Raw genomic sequence first — 16,690 nt, forward strand, 5'->3', positions numbered from 1 at the left:
TAGTTATTTTACACATTCAAGAGTGATTTGAAAGTTGGAACTTTCCGGAAAACATGAAAAAAGAACATGGGAGAGCTTCAAGAAGCTCTTCGAAACCTCCAACACAGCAGAGGTTTTGATAAAAGTTGAAAAGTGTACTTGCTCTGCATCAAATGTTATGTTCATCTTATTCATGCTCTTGAGTATAAATTGTGAAAATACAAAGACATGGACATCAGGTGGAGCACAGTCTTATAAAGAAGGTTGAAACTGTTATATCTGAAGTCAAATCAAACAGTTTGAAAATAAATAAATCACATATTGAGACTGCAGTTTGCCGACGCTCACCACTGTCACTTATACACAACCACATACAGTGAAAAGCAGCCGAGGGTGCCCATGGGTACCTCACCCTGCTGGTCTGTCCAGAGGGTAAAAAAGTAAGCAGCAGTTCAAAGTTGGTGTAAGAAAATCTTACAAAAACTCTGCAACGTGTAGCAGTTACCAAAAACGACTACAAAGGCACCCATAACACTGAATCTAATTAAGATTCACAAACTAAAGGAATCAATTGTAGTAATTTATGAGCCAAGCAGATCAACAGTTGCTATGCAACCTCAAAATGATGAAGAGGTAGAGAATAAATAGCAACCGTGCAGTTCATACAGTGTTTATCTTCAAAAATTCAGTGCGTAAACATAGATCTTGCCTGCCCTCAAGCGATGAACCCACATTTAAAGCAACTGCAAGGTAATCCGGGATTATTACAGCGTGCACAGCTTGTTTGACCAAGTTTTGCGTTACCAAGTGACTTTTACCTTCGCTCTACCTGAGCTTGAACCTGGCAGGCAATCTGCAGGGTCTGGCAACAAGGTGGCATAAAATAAATACAAGTTAACAGTTCGTACATTCACCATCCAGGAGAATTGAAACCTCATCAAAAGTCAGACGTGTTAGGAGAATGAAGGAAAAGGCTCTCGGTGTGGTGACAGCCATACTGAAGGTCTGATGCTCAACAGTAAAAAAGATTATTTTCAATAGAATTTTTTTATTCAGAAGTTTAATATACAGCAAGAGTGCCTAAATGTGGAGTAAAGAATAAATTGTACCTCCTGAGCTTCAGTTCATCCTCCTCTAGTTTAACATGTATGAAAACTGGAAAATAACCACATATTCACATGTGACATAAACAAAATGTTCCGTTTCCCAAAAAAATCCAGTTATTTCCATCTCATTTTTATTTGCACAAATCCTCATGAGCATGTTTTGTACATCTCTGCCCTGAGCACTATGATGTTTAATGTTTCACTAACGCATCACCAAAAACAACCAGAGAAGGACAAAATCATCAATGTGTTGAAAAAAAGACTAATCAGCAGATATCTACAGTCGAACATGATCACTGTGTGCATTGTATTCTGCCCCCTGAATGCTGTGTGTGTGTGTGTGTGTGTGTGTGTGTGTGTGTGTGTGTGTGTGTGTGTGTGTGTGTGTGTGTGTGTGTGTGTGTGTGTGTGTGTGTGTGTGTGTGTGTGTGTGTGTGTGTGTGTGTGTGTGTGTGTGTGTGTGTGAGAGAGAGAGAGAGAGAGAGAGAGACTATTATATTTTTGTTCTGAAGCAACAATAGTTTCCCTTATCCACAGTGTTTGAGGCCTCCCAGCACCATCCACCCTTCAAGCACCCTCTGGTAAGCATCGATTCAAGCCACAGCTTTGACAATGTTATTCGCATTATCTGTGTAATTGGGATTTTTGACATTTCAGACGTTCCTGTCATGCTTTGGTAAGGTTTTGTCGTTCTATTCTATCCTCAACAGATGCGTGATTTATTACAGTTTTTTTTTCGGATTCTTTTGGCACAACTTTTGTATCTCATAATTCATGGGATTCGACCTTCCAACAGAAGATGACTGTTTTACTTACATATTGTGTTCCTTTTTTTTGTTTCCCCAGCAGGAGACGTCACCTTGAAGAGAATGAGCCGTTTGGAGGGTCTGAAGGCCAACTCGTCTCAGTTTACTCTGGAGGGAGAGCCTTTCCAGATCCTGGGCGGCTCCATTCATTACTTCCGTGTGCCCAGAGCATATTGGAAGGACCGACTGCTGAAGATGAAGGCCTGTGGTCTCAATACTCTCACAACGTAGGCTCCCAATGCGCAGTGCATTTTTTTGTAATGGTGAAGGCCAGAAACCAGCAAATATATTTAAACAGTGCACTCTATAACAATATATCTGCCTGAGATTTAACACTTGAAAGGTTTTTTAATAATGTCTTCAGATATGTGCCATGGAACCTTCATGAGCCTGAGCGAGGAATGTTCAACTTTCAGGATCAGCTGGACATCAAGTAAATAGTTTCTTTGTTGTTGTTGTTTTTTAAATCGGTACATTAAATACCTGTCAAACATTTGTATCGGTAGAGAATAGAAAAGGTCATATTTCCCCTCCCAGGGCCTATGTGACGTTGGCGGCTGAGCTGGGTCTGTGGGTGATCCTGCGGCCTGGACCTTACATCTGCGCTGAATGGGAATTAGGTGGATTGCCCAGGTACTGCAACCTACACATGTAACTTAGATGTAAAAAGCAGCATTTCACCAACATTGTTTTCATCTCTCTCTCATTCTCAGCTGGTTGCTCCAAGATAAAGACATGCGGCTGAGAACAACCTATCCCGGATTTGCCGATGCTGTCAGTTTGTATTTTGACAAGCTTGTCTCAATTATCAGACCACTGATGGTAAGTCCAACTCGCTTTCACGTTTTACACCAAATCGATCCGTCAGTGTCAGCGAGATACTTTACCTTTTTTTTTCAGTTTGAAGAAGGAGGACCCATCATTGCCGTCCAAATAGAGAATGAGTATGGATCATATGCAGTGGACGACGGGTACATGCAATTTATCAAGGACGTGAGTTCTTTATCGCCTGTCCTTCAACTTTGAAATGCTTACATTTCACCATAGTGTTTTTAATCCATTATAGGGTTTTTTTTCCCCTCCCCTTTTACTTCCCTTAGTGTCTCCAGTCAAGAGGCATTAATGAGCTCCTGCTGACTTCAGACAACTGGGAAGGCTTGAGATACAAAGGAATGGAAGGAGGTAGTAGAAAAACCTTGAGCTAAAAATATGTTTGACCTTAAAATTATGTATTATGCATGTGAACATGTGATCCTGTTCATTTCAGTTCTTAAAACAGTAAACCTTCAGAGACTTTCGTTTGGTGCGATCCAGCAATTGGCTGACATGCAAGTAGGTGATTTGATGGTTATGGCAGTTTAATATGTATACTGCTGTGATGTGTGAAATATCATTTTTAATAGATATAAATGAGACAATTTGTAATTTGGGAAGTTTCTGGCTTTGGCAAGCTATGTAGCCTATACGGTGTGCATATGTATTTTGTTTTGTGCAGCCCGACAAACCCTTGATGGTGATGGAATATTGGTCTGGCTGGTTCGATGTCTGGGGAGAGCATCATCATGTGTTTCATGCTGAGGGTAGGAGGATGAAGCACTTTTTTTCACACTTTATTTCACTGTTTCACGTCACCTGCCCCTCGATTAAAACGGACACCGTCTTGAGGAATTGCTCCATCTTTTGCGTGCTTCCCCCCCGACAGACATGTTAGCTGTGGTGTCTGAGATCTTGGAGAGAGGCGTTTCCATTAATCTCTACATGTTTCATGGTGGAACCAGCTTCGGCTTCATGAACGGGGCGATGGACTTTGGCGCATACAAATCTCAGGTCACCAGTTATGGTGGGAAGGCGTCGCCATCACAGCTTCCTGTATCATTCCGACACATACTGCTCAAACAAATGTGCTGCGTTTTTGTTTCAGATTACGACGCTCCTCTATCTGAGGCTGGAGACTGCACCACAAAATATCAACTCTTGAGGAATTTATTCGGCCAGTATCACGGTGCGGTGTCCTTAGGCACGATTAGTTTGCTGTTGTCATCATTCAGAATAAAGGATTCAAACATAAGCAGACCTAATTTGTATTCCAGCTGAGCCTCTTCCTGAAGTGCCCTCTCCTCAGGAGAGGAAGGCTTACAGCCCGGTTTTCATCCAGCACCACCTATCACTGTGGGACAGCCTGCACTTCACAGAGAAGGTAAACAGCAGATGCTTAAGCACCTGTCTGATGTGACAGCTGATTAAATAATCTACGAAACTAAAAAAAAAAAAGCTATATCCACAGCTCAGCTAGACCATATCATCATTTAAATGGAGGGTCCTTCTGGAAGGACGGCAGACGTAGTGTTGTGAGTGCGAGACAGACAAAGACATCTCTGTTATCAGCTTGCGCGTCTCGTTATGCAGTGATATAGCAGCGCGCTGCTTATGCTTGAGACGGATGTCTCACACCTGGCGGCCCAGGATTGGCCATGCATCAAGATGTCAACACCCTCGTACTATTTAGAATGAACCTCTCAGATGCTGTGTGGTGAAGTCTTGTTGTGCAGGGGTGTTGCCGTGTCATTGCTCATCCAGATCTTGTACAGTTTTATGTAACAGGAATCGTATTTCCGACCCCAAACTTCGATGATGTATTGCATTTCCTCGTTCCACACAGCTGCAGTATTACCTTCTCTGCGCTTTCTCCTGTCCAATTCCCCACATCTGACATGTTTCGGTATTCATACAGCCGTGCAGGTCAGAAAGGCCAGTGAACATGGAAAATCTTCCCGTCAACAGCAGCAGCGGTCAGTCGTACGGCTACACGTTGTATGAAACCACAATCACCAGCGGAGGAGCTTTGAACTCCAGGAACAATATCAAAGACAGAGCCCTGGTGAGGACCTACAGAGACACACACACACGTGCAGACAGGCTCACGCACTTTGAAACATGCATAATGCAGTTTTCGAGCATATTTCTAGGTGTTGTACACCTCCTCCATCATGGTGTCATACTGCATGTCGCTCTGTAGGTCTTTGTGGACAGACACTGTGTTGGTACTTTGGATTACAAGATTCATGAGCTTGTGCTCCCTGATGGCAAGGTAGGTTTATCGTGAATTATTTTGGGTGTGTTTGTATATAGTGTGTGTCCGTAATCATTTGAACATACATTTAGTTTTTTACAGTTATATTGAGGTGACAAGTAAAGGTGGAGACTCTAACTCAAAAGGATTTTTTTTTGTTTAAAGTCTGTTGAAAACCCTTTTTCTCCCAAAAAAAAAAAGCATGGTCTTTGTTGTGTGGCCGTTTTCAATTGATCTGATCATTGTTGTACACTAGTTGTCTTACATTCTCGGAAATGACAGCTCAACTGCTGAGATTTGGAAGGACACTCCCACAACTAGCACTTCTTTTTTTTTATTCAGTAAATCAGAATATACTATAGCCACACACATGTCTGAGTAATAATTGTAGTTTGTGCATCAAAGGGCAAGAGGACATTGAGCTTTCTGGTGGAGAACTGTGGAAGAGTGAGTTTTGGGAAAGTTCTGGATGAACAACGCAAAGGTATTCTTCCTTCACAGATGAGTAACATATTCTATTGCTTTTGCACGAGTTTAATGATCTGAATCCGTGTTTTCACATTGTACTTATGAACTGAGATTTCAGGTGAGTCATTGTGTTTATTCATTTTACATCAATTAAGTCAACGCCAAAGGAGATATTCCAATTGTATATAATATGACATATAATCATTAATCTGGAACAGACCTGTGCATTGTATAGCCTCCGGGCCACACGTGTCCGTTTTAGCTGTCCCTGACAAGCCCATGAGGGGTTGGATTAGATTAGATATCCCTTTATTAGCCCAAAATATATGGTGCAGAGTCAAGCCAGAAATGTGTGGTACTGTGTTTGTGTGATTTTACAATGAGCACTGTGTACAAAGCAGTAACTGTAGTAACAATGCGACAACGGCTTTTAATTAAAGATGTATGTTATAGCTCAGGTCTCCACAATAGTCTGACTAGTTTTTTCACGTGAAAAGTATCTGTCTATTAAAAATGCTTGTTTTACCTTGTTACAGGTATTGTTGGAGACATTGTGTTGAACCATGCCCCGCTGAGAGGATTTACAATCTTCTGCTTGGATATGAAACCAAGTTTTATAAAAAGGTTTGCATCTAGATTTGTTTTCAATCATGTAAAACTGTAACAACATTCAAAAAAAAAAAAAAAAAAAAAGAGAGAGATGTCTTTTCATGGAAATCTTGGGAAAAAGACAAATATTTCAAATGGAAAATTCTGCTCATCGATAAATAGGGATAATATCTTATGCACGTATACCTATATATGCTCATCGACCTTGTACCTTTTCATGTGTTTAAGTATGATTTTATGTAAATTCTCTCTTTTGTCCAGATTAATAAATGCTGGTCCGTGGAAAACTGACGTTCAGTCAAAGTGTATGCCAGGATTTTTCCAGACCAGACTCTTTGTGGACGACGCCCCCAGAGACACCTTCATCAAGCTCCCTGTGAGTTGATCTTGCTTTCTAAAATTATATAGTCAATGGATATACTTTATTGATCACATGAAGGAAATTGTCGATAGTAGAAGTAAGAGTAGACACAAAAAATATTTACTTTGAGCCCATATTTGAAAAACGAATTCAGCAAGCTATTCATCATGTATTTTTTTTTTTAAACTTCTGGTTGAAGAGTTTGTCTGTCATCTGTGCACTGATCCTTCATCAACAGGGCTGGGGCAAAGGAGCTGTCTTTGTCAATGGACAGAATCTTGGGCGTCATTGGTTCATTGGTCCTCAACATTTCTTGTATCTCCCAGCACCTTGGCTCAAAAGTGGAGAGAATCAGGTAGGTTTATATCAACTATGTAAGACTGCAGTCTTCAGAGATGACAAAGAATCCCTTTTTTGGGGGGAATACTTGATAGTTTGTAACCCATTATGATAACTGTGTCCTTCACTTCTCTTCCAGATTGTTGTTTTTGAGGAACAAAAAGCAGATGACAAAATTCTGTTTGATGTAAACCCGGATCATGGAAAGACCATTGATGTTTACAAACTTCCCTTTTGCACACTGCTTTGAAAAACAAAAAAACAAATGTGCATATAAGTGACATTTCTATGATGAAATGACCGAAGCAATTAATGCTCTATCCATACTATGTGATATGTTGTCTCCTATCATTACATCCTACACTTCTGTACATTTTAAAGATCATCCCAAACATTTTGTAGTATTGGGTTTATTTCCCTTTGAGATTTATATAAGCTCTTGTCTAAATTAACAACATGGCAGAAAATATATCTTACGAGCAATAAACTGATCTGTTCTAGGTGTCAATGAAATACTTTTATCAGTAACATGACTATTGTGTCTGAATGATAGTGTTCTCTGAATTACAAAAATCTTGACATTTGATTAAAATAAATGTGTTATTATACTCAAAATTTAAAGACTAGTTCAGATAATGATGTACAACATTTGTATGTATTGAAAGTTCTGAAATTAGATGAATGAGAAAACTGCTTTGTGTTCTCACTTTAACAAATACAGGAAATCATTATACGGGTTTCAACTTTCTGCTTCTCCTTTTTTACTCCACCTCTTTGAACTTTGCTCTGTTTAGAAATATCTCCTCTTGACCTCAGGCAGAAGACACGCTCTCACCTGTCTCTGATTGGACCAGGGGCTTGTCTATCGTTGTGGGACTGCTCTCTGATTGGACCAGATGCTTGTCTATCACTGGGGGAAATATCTTCTGTCCCACAAACCACTGTATCCGTTTCTCTTTGTTTCATAATAAAATAAACTAGGTATCTTACAGAGCTGCATAAACTTCAAATATCACATTATTAAATCATTCTTGTGTCTGCCTTTTTAAGAGGCGAGGTGCAAAGAATACTATCCCAGGTGGCCGTTTTTTTTAAATGATTATATTAATTTTTTCTTTTTTCTTTTTTTTGTCGAATAACTATTCTCGAACAGTTAGGAGTATGGACACAAAAAGAAAATCAAAATGTGCAAAACGTTCGAGAATAGATTACTATGACTTTTCTTAATGATTCGGCTCACAATTTCTGAATAAATCTCAAAAATCTGCAAAAATGTCCCATACAAAGTGGATGGGAGAAGTATTTCATGGTGGATATCAATGGAGATCAGCGTCAAACGAGAGGGAGCCACGCAAAACTCCCTCTGGAATGTTCTAGTTTGTAATTTTCAATTTGTATTCTGTACATTTGCAAGTAGAAATCCTGCATTTATGTCCTTTAAAACTCACCTGAGATTGTGTAGTTAATGTATGGATTTTATTCTGAAAGTACAAGACGGAAGTAAAGTGAGTGTCGTCAGTTAGCTTAATGGTAAACATCACAGGTATATTACCGATGCTCCGGTGTCGCCGAGCGCAGCAGATGCGGAACGAAAGGTTACCTGGCAGTTTCAACTTACCGAATAGTCGATTAAATGTCCTGCTCCGCATATTTATCATCACCGTGTCGTTGTAGAGTTTCTTCGTGAATGCGCGGCTAAAGTCAGACGTTTAAAATGGTTGTATAGCAGCTGTGGGAGCAGCTCTTTAGTATCTTTAGCTTAGCCTGAAGCGGTCAGCTGCTGAAGAGTGCGAGTCAGAGTCGTTTTTTTTCTGTTTTAATCGTAAGTTCAGAAAAGCCTTTCCGTTTGCTCCCGCATCCTGCCATGGAGTCTTTCGAAGTGATTGGCACTGTTCTCGGGTGCTCTGCTGGCATTGTGGCGACTGGGCTCCTGCTCGCAGCCTACAAACTTGGCTTGCTGTACCAGTTGTTACACAAGGTAGGTGTTGCATTGTAATAAGCCCCCCCCCCCCCCCCCGTCGTGTTTTGCACCGATTGCTAACTAGAATACTATGTGTTGTTGTTTTGTTTTTTTTAAACTGCATGCAAAATACTCGTGCAGTGTCTCTGCACTTGTGTTTCTGTTGAGCCCGTCACAAGTGAGAGGTAACAAAGACTTGTGGGTAAACTTTGAACCAGCCTTGTGGTTTCTCCTGGACAAAGGTTATCTAAACCTTGCACAAACCCCAGAGGCTCATCGCTTCGGCCAACCTGAACAATACGCGGCGATTGTGAAATATGAAAGGCCACATAGATAAAAGGTGAGGAGATAATGTGGCTTGTGATCTGAGGAGAAGCCAGCAGTTCACAGTGACAGCAGTTTATATAGTCCCCTCCAAAAGTATTGGGACAACAAGGCCAAATCTTTTTGCATTTGCTGTTTAGAGAAGACATTTTGGTTTAAGATCTAAAGATAATATTTACAGGTATTTGCATCGAGGTGTGTTAAACAACACGGAACATGCCAACCTTTGTTTGAACCCACCCCATTTTTCAAGGGAGCAAAACTATTGGAACTTGTGACTGACAGGTGTTCGTTGTTGCCTTTTAGGTTTGGGTTTTAGCTTTGGGCTTAACCTATGATTGCTGCATTTCCTGTTAAAGAGGATGAACCAACGTGAAGGCCAGAGAGCTGTCTGTGGGAGAAAAGAAGGGAAATTGATTACAGCCTTTGGACAAACATTGGCCAGCACAACTACCATAATTGGCCTTGTTCCAATAGTTTTGAAAGACACAAGACTGTATCTCTCACTTAATCGCCTACATTTTAACCACTGATGCATCATCAAAAGGTTTGCTTCTCTTCTTCTTCTTATTTCTGTTCTTTGGCTTATTTTAGACGGAGACAAGGAGTCCACGTCATGGGGGCGAGAGTGTGGCGGAGGTCCTTCACGCCCATGGAGTCAAGTTTGTCTTCACCCTCGTCGGTGGGCACATCTCACCCATCTTGGTGGCTTGTGAGAAGCTGGGCATCCGCGTTGTGGACACCAGGCACGAGGCCACTGCTGTCTTCGCTGCTGATGCTGTGGCAAGGCTCTCAGGTGATTTCAGCTGCATAAACAGACGACTGGAAATATGACGTGTCAATGTTGAAAGAGGTTTACATGTGAACCTTTTGCGATGCTCAGCAGTCCATTCAATCTCTCCATGGTGAACACAAGCAATTTTTATTCATCACGACCAGCTTCCATTCTGTTTCTTGTAATATGTTGATTCAGGTACTGTCGGCGTTGCTGCGGTGACGGCTGGCCCGGGCCTCACCAACACTGTGACGGCAGTGAAAAATGCTCAGATGGCTGAATCTCCATTACTGCTCTTGGGTGGAGCTGCCGGTACACTGCTTCAGGTGTGTGGGAATCATTATACAACCCAAATATGATGTTGATGGCCATGTAGAGTAACCTAAAAGCAACTTATGCTGTTGTCACACAGCACAATTGGTGTTGAACGTCTCTTTTTAAAATCTGAATGGTTATTTTTGGCACAGGGCCGAGGAGCGCTGCAGGATATCGACCAGATGTCTCTGTTCAAGCCGCTTTGTAAGTTCTGTGCCTCCATCAGAACTGTCCGGGAGATCGTGCCCACTGTCAGGAAGGCGCTTGCCATCGCTCAGTCGGGAACGCCGGGTCCAGTTTTCATTGAGTTCCCCATTGACACCCTCTACCCGTACCACCTGGTGTCTCAAGAATTTGGTGTTAAGAACCCTCCTAAAGGCCTGATGGGGAAGATTCTGACATGGTATGTCATCTGCGTCTAATAAATCTAAATGTTGTTGTTGGGATTATATAGAACTTAAAACTGCACCATCATACAGTAGAATGTTCCGGCTTTGTTGACTCCAAATGACATTTTCTTTTCTCCGTCCACCTTGAATGCTGTTTTACATTTAGAATAGTTTATTTTGGTCTGATTTATTTCCAGGTACCTCCATAACCACCTCATGAACCTGTTTGCTGGAGCCTGGGAGACGAGAGATGTTTCCCCTCTACCAGTTCACATCCCTCAAGCCACTGATGATCAGGTTGGTTTGGTTAAAAGATCTAATCAGGGAATGCTTTTATTATTTGGTCTATTAAAAGTTTAGGGGTTTTTGTTTTGTCAAATATCTTTTGCCTTTTCTTTCGTTTCTCCAAATCAGGTGCAGAAGTGCATCGAGCTTGTGAGTCGAGCCAAGAAGCCGGTCATTCTGCTGGGGAGCCAAGCAACGTTACCTCCAACGCCAGTCGACAACATCAGGTAGAAGAAGATGTTCGGCTGTAAAATTGTCCTCTGAAATTTGTGTTTGTGATACCTCCGTGCCGTGACCGACCGCGGTTAGATTCTCGTCACTTTCTAAGGCGCACTCGAAATGATATTTCATGCTGCTCGGTTGTGCCATGCGTCTGAATGTTTCCCTGCTTTCCAGGCAGGCTTTGGAAGGTCTGGGGATCCCCTGCTTTCTTGGTGGCATGTCCCGTGGCATGCTGGGTAAAGACAGTCCCATCCACATCCGACAGAACCGAAGAGATGCTCTGAAGGAGGCTGATGTGGTCCTCTTAGCAGGTCGGACTAACAACTCTGCAGTGATCATCGACATTTCAACTTTTTTCATTTTCCCAATGTGGTTTGAATGTGGTTACGTACCAACATATGTAGCAGTCACTATGGGAGATCAGTAAACACCGGTGCCCGTATTCAAAAAGCATCCTAGGACTAAAAGTAGCTCTTAGTGACGTCACTCTTAAAAAAAGAAAATCGTAGAATTCCTCAAAATTTTAAGATTTTTCTTAGAATCTTCCTTTACTAAGATAAAAGTAATTCATCTTAAGCCCTCAGAGAGCTCCGATGGTGGAAAACCGGTAAAAGGAGTGAGGAGGATCTCTAAGAAGCCTAAAAGTTTCTTAAACACACAAGATGACGGAAAGACAACGAGAAAAGAAAGATGTTCTCTGAATCACTTTTTAGCAAAGATTCCTTACTCTGAACCTTCAGGCTGTTAGGAGCTCTCTGAGAGACTCAGACGCTCCGTGATTACGGGCACAGCTTGTGCTAAGAAAAGCTTCCATGTTTGATTGAATTTTCTATGTGAACTATTTATTGTGCACCTGATTTTCTCCAGCATAATAAAGTTAAGTACGTATTTTATCCAGGACAGTGGGACGGCAGCACAGCTGATTTTATATCGATCTTTTAGTTTTTTAATGCCTGACTTTGACCATTAGGAAAATGCTCCGTCAACCAGTGATGGTTGGAAAGCTGTTAAAATAAGATGGAGATTCAGGACTGACAAACTGTCTGCAAATTCTCAGATTTTTTCAGACTCCCCGGTGGAGTCGGTTGAATCACCAACTGGTCAAAATTCATCAAAATATGCTCACGGGAAGTTTGTGTTTTCAGGCACCGTTTGCGACTTCCGTCTGAGCTACGGCCGAGTTCTCAACAGACGCAGCAAGATCATCGCCGTCAACCGGGACAAGACACAGCTGCTGAAAAACTCTGACATGTTCTGGAAACCAACTATAGCAATTCAGGGTAATTTCAGAATTGAAGTAACAACCTCACCCTTCTTTCATACAGGATGACCTCAGACCAACATGTTCATGTGAAATAGATGGACTTTACAGTCGAAATCTGTTGTGCTTTTAGGCGACGCCGGTTCATTTCTAGTGCGACTTTCAGAAGGGCTTAAGGGCCACCGTTGTCCAGAAGAGTGGCCTCAGGGCCTCAAAGCTGGAGATGTGACCAAAGAAAATGCTAACAGGTAAAAAACTAGGCAAGAATTTAAGGTTCTCCGGTGGACCTTTGCACGTCATTATGTTTTGTAAAATCTTCACGGGCACGCTCACAAGTTCTCAGCGGCGTCAATAAAATGTGCTCACGACAAACACCCGCACTTGTTGTATCCAGAGCTAAAGCTGACGAGAAAACCGATCGCCACCTGAATCCTTTGAAAGTGATCCACTGTGTGGATGAGCTGATGGATGAGGACAGCATCATCGTCGCAGACGGGGGAGACTTTGTCGGAAGTGCTGCCTACATCATGAGACCGAGAGGACCAATGCGATGGCTGGATCCAGGTGCGGCTCCACAAACACACAATTTGCGTCACAGGTCTTAATATTTAAATGTTGGAGGCCATTTGACGTTGGAAATGCAAATTGAGACAATTAATTTAACGGTAAAACGAAGCTGCCGTACTTAAGCACGACCTCACGCATCTGAATTACAAGTCATGTGTTGTGTTGTGCATATAAAGAGTGTAATCTGATCTCAGTCCTGCGTCTCTCGTGTCCTATTCACAACGTTCCTTGTTCTTGTAGGAGCGTTTGGAACTCTGGGAGTCGGAGGTGGTTTTGCCCTGGGGGCAAAATTATGCCGGCCTGAATCTGAGGTATGACAGTGATTCAGAGGTTTGTCTGACTGTCTTTTTACGATTTAACACAATTAATTCTGCTCTGTTCCTCTTATTTTTGAAGGTGTGGATCGTCTACGGCGACGGTTCCTTAGGGTACAGTGTTGCAGAGTTTGACACATTCACCAGACACAAGGTAAAGTACCGAAATGCTATGATTTTATCACAAGTAAAAACAGAATCTAATCTACGGGAAGGATGGAAGCTGTGATAGTAGTGACCCCTAAGCGGCCCTCCTTCTGTTCCCGGCATTTGACTCTGCTTTGTTCACGGCTTCATTTTTGGATTCCCCCTGTCTGGACGCTTGAGAATAAACCCTCTTTACTGCCATCGGTCATGACTCTACTCGTGGGTTCACCGCTCGCTCTGACACAACCATGGTGCTACTCTGGTCGCCTCTGTGATTCATCTAAATGTCCTCTGCTGGCCTCTTTCACTTTAAATGAGTATCCATGTCAAATTACTGAGCAAGAAACCGAAATGAGTGATGCATATAATGGTACTTTCTTTCTTGGATTCTTGTGTTGATGTCCTTAAATGGATTCAATCTTGCTGTATGTACACTTCATCTCATCCTAATAGCACCCTTCTTTTAGAATCAGAAGATAACTTAAAATATGCAGTTTGGTATTTTCACACATTTTAAGAGGACTCGTTCAAAAAAGAAATGAAGGCCCCTGCATACTCCCATTTAGAAGCCATAAGAACAAGAAGAAAGTTCTGCTGTGACGTCAGCCAGCTGCCGGAAAGAAATGCTTTTTCGGCAGGGCAGTTCATACTCCGAGAAGTCGCTGTCGAACTCGCAGGCCACGCCCCCTCACGGCAGGCACACGTCTAAGAAGCGGCGTTTTAACTTTTCAGCTGCACAGCTTATTTCTCCCTCCAATGTTTACAGAAATACATTTCTCTGAACTGTTTCAGTAACAAAAGAGAAAGTTGACGTCAGTCCGGTCTTAACCGCAGGAGCTGACAGCTTTGGGTGATGCGTTCAGGTGCATCACGTAAGTCCGCCCTCTGACATGTTAATGAGCTGCAGGGCTCATACAGCAGCGAGGCTACATGCTAAACAGGATATAAAATATGACTGATACAATCATTAGCGAGCTGGAACACACATTCGCAGCACACGGCAGTGCCGAAAGTTTCGGCAGTGCGGCACCGAACCAAATTCCTGTCACGTTCGGAAATGTTTCACGCCCCTCATGAATTAAATTATTATTATTATTTTCACAGACACCAGTTATAGCTGTGGTGGGAAATGATGCATGTTGGAGTCAGATATCCAGAGAACAAGTTCCCATTCTCGGCAGCAACGTGGCGTGCGGCCTCGCGTTCACAGGTAAGTTTTTTTTCCTTGAATCAGTGGTGTTTGTTTAATTGTTCAATGCAAAGTGTCACGCTGTAGATGCTCCGTGCTGGATTGTATGTCCTGCTTGTTTTTGCAGACTATCACGTTGTGGCGGACGGCTACGGCGGTAAGGGCTACCTCGTCGGGCGGGAAGATGAGGACAGGATGAGTGACATCATTAAACAAGCTCAGAAGGAGTCCCGAGAGGGCAAAGCTACGCTCCTCAACGTGCTGATAGGGAAGACCAACTTTAGAGAGGGCTCCATCTCGGTATAGAACAGCTTTGTTTTGGCAATAACTGCGCTTGCCTTCCTCAAGTCTTTTGAAGGAATTCAAACTTTTACCAGGATCAAGGAAGAATCTCAGAAAACAGAAGCGTGATACTCAGTTCAACCCTGACCAGACCTCTTTCCTCCCTTTGTGCCCTCAAAGCCATACTCCACCGGTGGAGGAAATAGTCTGACAATGTGCCGATCTTGCGTAAGAATCCACCAAAACCATCCGTTTGCAGCATCTTGCCTTTCATTTAGTTATTTACAGTCTGGTTTTACTTGTACCTACAAACATAGCTCCAATCCTGCCAAGCTGAGGAACTAAAGCTTTTTGTCTATGCCCTGCTATTCCTGGGTTCATTCTGTGCTGGTACAAAGCAAAAACGGTACATTTTAAAAGGGAAACTCCACGTTGTTGATGGATTAGTCCTCTTCTGGGACTTTCAGGTTAGACACTTGACCTTTATACAGCCTATTGTAACTATTGCAAATAAACCAACGACCGAGCTGATTCACAAGTGAGAACGTTGGTTTACATTTGTCCGGTATGCCTTTTCTCCTGTTCAGACATGCGAACAGAGAGACTTTTTGTATGGAGGTTACAGAAAAACTTTGAGCTGTAATGGTTGATTAGATGGTGATGATTTTGAGATTTTAAAAAAAAAAAGTGAAGGGAGTTTTAATTGAATGTTGAAGAATGAATAATGCTATGCCTTTTAATGTTAGATTTTATCAAATATATTTGTATGTTTTGATTGAAAATACATCTATTGATTGAGTTGCATATACAATACTAACTTATATGCAGTGGCATGGCCTGTATTTATTATATGCCTATTTACAATATGTATTGCACTATGATTATAAGTTATTTCCCCACCAGGTAAATATGTGGGTCATTTCACTCCAGTCTATAATACTGTTTTGTTTGGTCCTTGGACACAGAGGTCAGACTTTATGTCACGTAATATTGATTTTGCAAAATTTTAGAAAAAGTAAATGATTCATGTTCCTTTGGATGATTAAAAACCGAGCCATGGTGTACGAATGTCCACAGTCTCAGGGTTCATATTGTCTCTGTGTTAGCCTCATAGAAGTGTCTTCATCTGTTTATGTTGGGATGTAACAGGATTGAAATGTGGTGCCTCGAGCTTGTTTCAGACATAAATCATGTAAATCGTTTCAGTGTGATTCTTCATCAAACATCAATAAAGACTAGGCACAAGAGCAAAAGCAGTTCTTTGTAATCCATTTCTGGCATTTCTCATCACAATTTATCTGATTTTCATCAAAGAAAATACTTCTATTTCACTTTTTGGAAAGGCTGAAACTTTTCTTCCAAATACCACATGTAGTTCTTTACTTTGGACAGTAGATGGCAGCATACGTTATAAATTCAGCATGAACAACATTGTGAATGAACAATTCCTATCAGACTGACAGCTCAACGTGGAAAGAAAGTATTTTGTCAAAAATGTTGAAATATCAGAAGTTAAATACTAATTATTGCTAGGGGTACATGGAAAGCAATACTTTGATACGTGTAGCAGATCACAGTGTCCTTTTTTTTTTTATTAACAAATGAAAAATAGACAATTAGTATGATGGGAAGTGATCCAGACATTTTTGTCTAAGTGTATATATATATATATATATATTTGCATGCATGACGATAATATTTATGAGATTTCAAATTTGCCATTTTGTGCAGAGCCTGGTGGGAATCCATGGTAAAAAAAAAAACACGAGTTGAAGTCATAGATCATAATGTACTATTTACACTCCTTAAAAAGAACTGCTGCGTTCAAATGTACGATGTACATTTTCAATCTGACGAATGTCATCAGCCGAAGGGGAAGGTATGGTGTTTTGCATTCGAAAAGTGAAGGCAAACAACCATGT

The 16,690-nt window shown here is 41.6% G+C and overlaps 2 protein-coding genes across 2 annotated transcripts; both read left to right on the forward strand.

The window, feature by feature from the left end:
* Positions 1–1,954: 1,954 nt before the first annotated feature.
* LOC308107220 (beta-galactosidase-1-like protein 2) lies at positions 1,955–6,988 on the forward strand (the record flags this gene model as incomplete). Its single annotated transcript, XM_080459428.1, has 18 exons — positions 1,955–2,118; positions 2,256–2,324; positions 2,429–2,524; positions 2,605–2,713; positions 2,792–2,884; positions 2,992–3,073; positions 3,159–3,223; positions 3,387–3,471; positions 3,594–3,731; positions 3,813–3,893; positions 3,982–4,088; positions 4,623–4,769; positions 4,908–4,979; positions 5,367–5,445; positions 5,966–6,053; positions 6,300–6,414; positions 6,638–6,754; positions 6,878–6,988. 18 exons carry the CDS (start codon positions 1,955–1,957, stop codon positions 6,986–6,988), a joined length of 1,818 nt encoding a protein of 605 aa, XP_080315554.1.
* A 1,261-nt stretch (positions 6,989–8,249) lies between these two features.
* On the forward strand, positions 8,250–16,027 carry ilvbl (ilvB (bacterial acetolactate synthase)-like). The gene is made up of 14 exons (XM_080459666.1): positions 8,250–8,716; positions 9,617–9,818; positions 9,996–10,123; positions 10,265–10,515; positions 10,699–10,798; positions 10,916–11,013; positions 11,183–11,319; positions 12,154–12,288; positions 12,403–12,517; positions 12,664–12,833; positions 13,077–13,147; positions 13,233–13,304; positions 14,402–14,507; positions 14,614–16,027. The coding sequence occupies exons 1-14, from the start codon at positions 8,603–8,605 to the stop codon at positions 14,790–14,792; spliced, it is 1,878 nt and encodes a 625-aa protein (XP_080315792.1). The 5' UTR covers positions 8,250–8,602; the 3' UTR covers positions 14,793–16,027.
* Positions 16,028–16,690: the final 663 nt, after the last annotated feature.

The sequence above is a fragment of the Lipophrys pholis genome (assembly GCF_963383615.2).
Source record: "Lipophrys pholis genome assembly, chromosome: 3".
In the NCBI taxonomy this organism is placed as follows: Eukaryota; Metazoa; Chordata; class Actinopteri; order Blenniiformes; family Blenniidae; genus Lipophrys; species Lipophrys pholis.

Coding starts and splice junctions, on each gene's coding strand:
- ilvbl (XM_080459666.1), top strand. CDS start 8,603: ATGGAGTCTTTCGAAGTGATTGGCACTGTTCTCGGGTGCTCTGCTGGC. Junction 12,518..12,663: donor ACCAAAGAAAATGCTAACAG/GTAAAAAACTAG, acceptor TGTTGTATCCAG/AGCTAAAGCTGACGAGAAAA. Junction 14,508..14,613: donor GTGCGGCCTCGCGTTCACAG/GTAAGTTTTTTT, acceptor TTGTTTTTGCAG/ACTATCACGTTGTGGCGGAC.